At 50.5% G+C, this 5,958-nt stretch overlaps 1 protein-coding gene across 1 annotated transcript; it reads right to left on the reverse strand.

Annotated features, from left to right (window-relative positions):
* Nucleotides 1-731: 731 nt before the first annotated feature.
* LOC112890704 (protein SHI RELATED SEQUENCE 1) lies at nt 732-2,941 on the reverse strand. The gene is made up of 3 exons (XM_025957556.1): nt 2,660-2,941; nt 1,577-2,319; nt 732-1,444 (listed from the first exon to the last, which is right to left on the reverse strand). The coding sequence occupies exons 2-3, from the start codon at nt 2,217-2,219 to the stop codon at nt 1,068-1,070; spliced, it is 1,020 nt and encodes a 339-aa protein (XP_025813341.1). The 5' UTR covers nt 2,220-2,319; nt 2,660-2,941; the 3' UTR covers nt 732-1,067.
* Nucleotides 2,942-5,958: the final 3,017 nt, after the last annotated feature.

Genomic DNA, 5,958 nt, shown 5'->3' on the forward strand with positions numbered 1-5,958 from the left:
GTGACTGGTATATGGTGGATTTCCCTTTTTATTGTTAAAGAATTGCAACATTGATCTACGTCACTTCACCAAAAGAATATTGCAAATAGTACCCCTAAGAAAAGAGGAACAGTGGTGTGACAAGGTCACTATGTACTCTAGAGAGAGAAATGGAGGAGGAGAGAGAGGCCAAGATGTTACAAGGCAGCTAGCATCGTCGAGATTAGCCAAAGGAACTAATCCAAAAGCCACATCAATCCCTGCAAAAATGCATAGAAATACTGCTGTACTTTTCCCATGTTCTGGAGCAAGCTAGCACAAGCTGATTGCTCATCCATCCCAAGGTAGAACAGCAAGTTGCTTAAAAAGAACCAAACTGGAGGAACAAAACATGCATCGGTAGAGCCCAAAACATGCAACAAATCATATAAAAAGCACCAATGCAAGAAACGCCCAGCTTTACACACAAGCCAAATCCAGAGAGAGAAGCTTCCCCATGCATGTACATAATACAAAAGCAGCATATTGATTAATGCAGGCAAGCAAGCACAGTGTGATCTACGTACTAGTACTAAGCTAGTGTGGTAGCTACTTAATTATATATATAACTATACTCATGGGAGGATTAGCTTATAATAAACTAGAAGATGATACTATACAGTATCACTAACTAATCACATGCTGCATGTCAAATGGAGTAAACAACCGAGGAGAAAACAAATCAAGTAGTCCCATCATTTGAGGAATGAAACTACACTTAAATTCTTCTCTTTGCATTGCATTAAGGTGGCCGGCTAACTTATAAGCTCGAAATAAGATTGACCAACAAGTAGAAGTAGTACTAGCTCTAGCTAACAACATTATGCTCGATTGATCGCACATTAGTGTTCATCGATCACCGACTCGAATGAGTAATAGTAGTAGTAGTAGTAGCAATTAAAATCTCTTCTCTCTTCTTGTCTCGAATTTGTTTGCTGATCATGACGACACGACGACGACTTAGCTCATGCTCATCATCTTTGGAAGTAAATGAAACCATCAAGGAATTAAGCTAGGATAGGAATTGAAGCAGCAGCTAGCTAATTAAGCTAGGTTCTAGGGTTATGAGGGAAGAACTGGGTGCCTGCGGCGAAGGCGCCGATCGGCGTCGGGTACGGGTCCATCAGCACCGCCGCGGACGTCGCCACCGTTGCCGCCGCCTCGCTGCTCCCCGCCGGCGACGACCCTTCCCTCGCGTGCCCCGTCAGCTGGTGGTACTCCGCCGAGGACGGCGGCAGCTGGCCCACCGCCGCGTCATCCGCCGGCCCGTGGTCACGCAGGATCCCCTTGAAAGTGTGCCCGCCGATGCTCACCGCCGTCTGGTACGCGAGCTCCGCGTCCGGCTCGTCCACCGGGCCGATCCGCACGCACCGGAACACCGCCTCCACGCTCAGCTCCGGCGGGAACCTCCCACCGCTGCCGTCGCCTGCAACCGCATCACCATCATTTGGTTAGATAATCTACGCGTCATGCCATGCCATGCCGTCTGCGGGCGCGCCCGCAACAGTGTGGCGGAGGTGGACAGTGGAGTGCGCAGCGCAATTGAGGAGAGGCATACCTGAGGAAGTAGTGGTGGTGACCATAGCGGAATTGGCCGACGGCAAGCGGCCGAGGGACCGGACGAGCTCGCGCGGCCGCTTGCTCGCGGCCGCGGCCGCGGCGGCGGCGGCGCTGGCGCTGTTGTTGTTCGCGGCGCCGCGGAAGAGCGCGGCGAGCTGCTGCTGGCGCTCGCGGCGCTTGGCGGCGGGGACCCAGGTGCTCTTGACGTGGGTCGGGCAGCTGAACCCGCGGCTCCGGCAGCAGGTCCGGCACCGCATGTGGGCGCAGTCTTTCTTGGCGTTGTTGCCGCAGTCCTGGCAGCTCGTCCCCGCCCTGCCGCCCCCCGCGCCTCCGCCGCCGGGGCCGCCGATCCCACCGCTGCCATCATGCGAGGAGAACCCCAGCACGACTCCCGTCGCCACGCCGGAGGAGAAGAACTGCGACGTGTGCGGCGCGGCCGCCGCCGCCGCCTGCTGGTGCGGGTGCCATAGCTGGAACCCTATCCCCCCGCCCCCGCCGCCGCTGGCCGCCGTGTCGGCGGCCGCGGCGGCCGCCCCGCGCGCGTACAGGAACAGGCTGTCGGCGCCGATCGGGTGATCGCCGGCGCGGTCTCCGCCTCTCCCACCTCCTCCTCCGCTGCCTCTCAGAGAGAACCCAGCCATGCGAGGCAGCAACCACCACCCATCAAGAAGAGCGAGAGTGCACCGCAAAGAAAGCCTCCGCAGCTCCTCCTCCTCTCTCTCTCTCTCGCCTAGCTAGCTCCTACAGCAAAAAACAAGTAGAGATCTTGGGAGTAAGAAAAAAGCAGCTGCAGAGGCAACAGCAACAACAGAACACGGCAGCGGGCTTGGGGCTGTGTGACATGTAGGTTAGATGAGCTGCGTGTGTAGATTGACATAGCTCAGTAGTGGATGGATGGATCGTAGATCTGTAGAGAGAAGCTCATAGAGATAGAGAGATTTGTGTAAGCAAGGCGTAGGAGATGAGGATAGGCTTGCTGTCTGATGATGAGTGGCATATGCATGTGGGAGTGGTGAGAGAACGAAGCTTGCTCCACTACTCGACTAGCACCTCCTCATCACTCATCAGTGCTACTACTCACCTTGCCTTTGCTGAAAATAGGAAGCTCGCCTCTAATCCGCCTCTTCTTGCTTAATTGCTTTCCTCTCTTGACCCCTTGGGTCTAAGCCCCTCTTTCTCTCTCTAGAAGTAGTATCTGGAGGAGGAGGGAGAGGGGGAGGAGGTTAGCTGCTGATGAGTAGTGGTAGCGAGCGAGGGAGAGCTGCTTTTGGGGGTGGTAAGGAGATGAGGTGTTAGGCTATATAAAGAGGAAGAAGAGATGGGAGAAGGGAACGGAGGAGATGTGGGTGCGGGGGACGAATTCGAGGGCGCCTGCGAACGCCGCCATGGAGGCGGCTCGGACCTTAATTTCTATTTATTGCTCGCGCACAGCTCACCTCTCTTATCTCTCTCTCTCTCTCTCTCTCTCTCTCTCTCTCGGTTCCTTGGTTGCGTGCTCCCTTCTCTGTCCACCCAACCAGATGAAAGAGAGAAGGGATGCAAGAGAGAGGAAAAGGAAGAAATGGAATGAGAGAGAGGGGGGGGAGAGAGAATGGCGGGGTAGTGTATTTTTCTTCCTTTTCTTTTTGCAGAGTTTGTTTTGCTTTGCCTTTGCCACCCTTTTTACATTTTGTACCTCGCCTTGCCGAGTTATTACCGGAGCTGTCCTTGCCCTTCTTCATGCCTTGTCAATAACAGCATGACTACAAGGCGACAAAGGACAGGGAGGAATTTTTACTGACAGGAGAAAGAATACCTTTGCAGTGTGGTCGTCGTCTTCCTCTTCCCCACATCAGCTCGCATGCACTGCACTTGGTAGTTCAGCTCAGTTGGTAGAATAATTTATTTCCGTTATCTGAGTATATTATTCTATTATTTGATGTCCATGTCCAACAGAAGGGTGAATACTCCTACTGCACTATACTAGTAGCATGCATGCATGGTATTTTTTATAACAAAACATTAGAATACTTATCAATTTTTATTTAATTACTAAATGATGAGGAGATATTTTATTTATGGTTGCAAAAACAGAGCATGTATGGTCTCTTTTTATTTATTTATTTTTAACTCTCTAAAAAAGCATATGATTGTCAATGACATAGTACCGTACCACTTATTAGCTACCCGAAGTACAAGGACAGCACTATATGTATAGGCAGCTCCACTTAGCTAGGTATGGTCAAAAGTAACGTACACTACACAAGCATGGAGCCTACGAGCTGCAACAATTCAATTCAGTTCAATTATATTCGTGCATAAACTTTAAGCTTGCTTAATACTATCTAGCGCATTAATGCAGCTAGTATCGTGTCCTTGCATATTGTCACAATGAATGTGTTACTTGGAAACAACTGTTTTGCTATATGGATGCAGAGGTAGTACAAGAGAATTAGTAGTATTATTGTACCATGCAATGTGGACATGCACGAAAAAGAAAATTTGTAAGTCCATACATAAAAAAGTGTACCTTCTCCATGAAATGTTTTAGAGTTCGTGGTAGATTTACTTATGAGTACCAGCAGAATAGTATAATATTATTACTGAGACATCTAGTATATTCCGATCCAACACCTTTGCCGGCTGGGTGAGCAAAATCTTTTGGGCCGGGACAAGCGTTGCATGCTATAGTGCACTAGTACCTTGTTGCAGACAGGAAATGTTGCACGCACTCTCAAAAACTGTTGGGAATTTTCATCCGCCTGTGCCATCACCGGAAAGCTGACTTTGCAGGTGGAGTGGAGCAGGAGCAGTGAAAAAAAGGCAAAGTGAAAAAAAAAAGGAGAGGGGGAACGGAACGGGAGCGGCGGCAGCGGCAGCGGCAGCGGCAGCTAGGAGGAGTGGCCGTAGCTGGGCGAGTTTAAAACCCCGAGGGAGCGCGTAGCGTGGGGCCATCCCGGCCGTCTAGGCGCCAGCGGACGGCGCATGCCTCGCCACGTGGCGGGAATCCAGGGCCTGTGTCGGGTGCCCTTTCCGGCCGGCCGCGAAAGCCGCTGCTGTCCGGCAGGCCGCAGCTCCCTGCTCTCTCTCTCTCGACCACGTTCTTGAACGCCATGGGAGGGACTGGGGAGGGAGGAGAGAGAGGGAGACGCGCGCGCGCGCGGCGGCACTGTAGCTAGGCGGCGGTAGGGTGAGGCGGCAGCGAGAGAGTGTGAACAGTTACACTAGTGACTAGTGAGAGAAGCTTCATGCATGGACATGGACATGGATGGATCCCTGCAGGCAGCTGGCCCGGCCCCGTGTTTGTTGTTGCGGCCATGGCGTTTTAAATTGGTGTCTTGTTGTCACCACATGCCCCTGGCTTTCTTTCGATCTGCTCTGACGCCGCTGCTGCTGTTCATCCTGCTGCGGGCCGCGCCATGCCATGGCATGGCGTGGCGTGGCGTCGACACCAGTTGGTCTAGAACCTGTCAGTGCCTCATGATCCTCCTCCCCTTGCCTTAAAAAGGTCGCTGATCATCATGTAAAGCACACCCGAGGCTGCAGGGATCCTCTGCGCCGGGGAAGAGGAAGCCACAGGAACACCACCTTTGTGAGCTTGTCTCGCTCTCATGTCCCTGTGGCACGTACGATTCCCGTCGTGCATTTTTAGCATCGCATCGCGGGCCGGGGTTATTTTGAGCAAATCCTGTTAGTCTAGAATTAACGAAGCAATCATTTGCTCAGTTTACCTTTTTGGACCAAGCGAGGATAAAATGCCCAAAAGAGCAGCAAAAACGAGTACTTATATTAACGATCGTGAGAACACAAATGCATGGAACTATATTAGCTAGTGACAAGTCCTACTCCATATATTGAAAAAGGCAAGGTGTACAATTTAATTTTATCCTAAGCTAAATTTAATCATTTAGTTTTGACCAGATCTATAAAAAAAGTATATCAACATCCACAACACTAAGTTAGTTTTACTAAATCCACCATGAAATATGTCTTGGTGGTGCATTTATTTGGTATTATAGAATAATATATTTTTCCATAAACTTCAAATAAATTCAGAAAAGTTTGAATTAGGATAAAATTAAACACCTTACATTTTAGAACGGAGAAAGTATGTGTTTATGTTGGATCGAAGGAAAAGCGATGGCCCAAACCAAGTATATGTGGCCTTATTTGGAACGAGGGATTTCCCCCAATTCCTACGGGGAATTCAAACGATTCTGCCAAAATCTTGTGAAATTCATGCGTGCCAAAAGAGGCCTACATATGGGAGCTAGGCATGTACGGTCTGAGGCCCCAAGAAATGCTCAAAGGAAACACCTGGAGGTAAAGAAAAAGCGCCAGCTCTGTAATTATTGAAATGATCAAAACTAAAGCACACCTTGAACTATACACACATCCTGC

This window comes from Panicum hallii, chromosome 4 (genome assembly GCF_002211085.1).
Source record: "Panicum hallii strain FIL2 chromosome 4, PHallii_v3.1, whole genome shotgun sequence".
NCBI classification, from domain to species: Eukaryota; Viridiplantae; Streptophyta; class Magnoliopsida; order Poales; family Poaceae; genus Panicum; species Panicum hallii.

Coding starts and splice junctions, on each gene's coding strand:
- LOC112890704 (XM_025957556.1), bottom strand. CDS start 2,219: ATGGCTGGGTTCTCTCTGAGAGGCAGCGGAGGAGGAGGTGGGAGAGGC. Junction 1,445..1,576: donor CACCACCACTACTTCCTCAG/GTATGCCTCTCC, acceptor ATGCGGTTGCAG/GCGACGGCAGCGGTGGGAGG.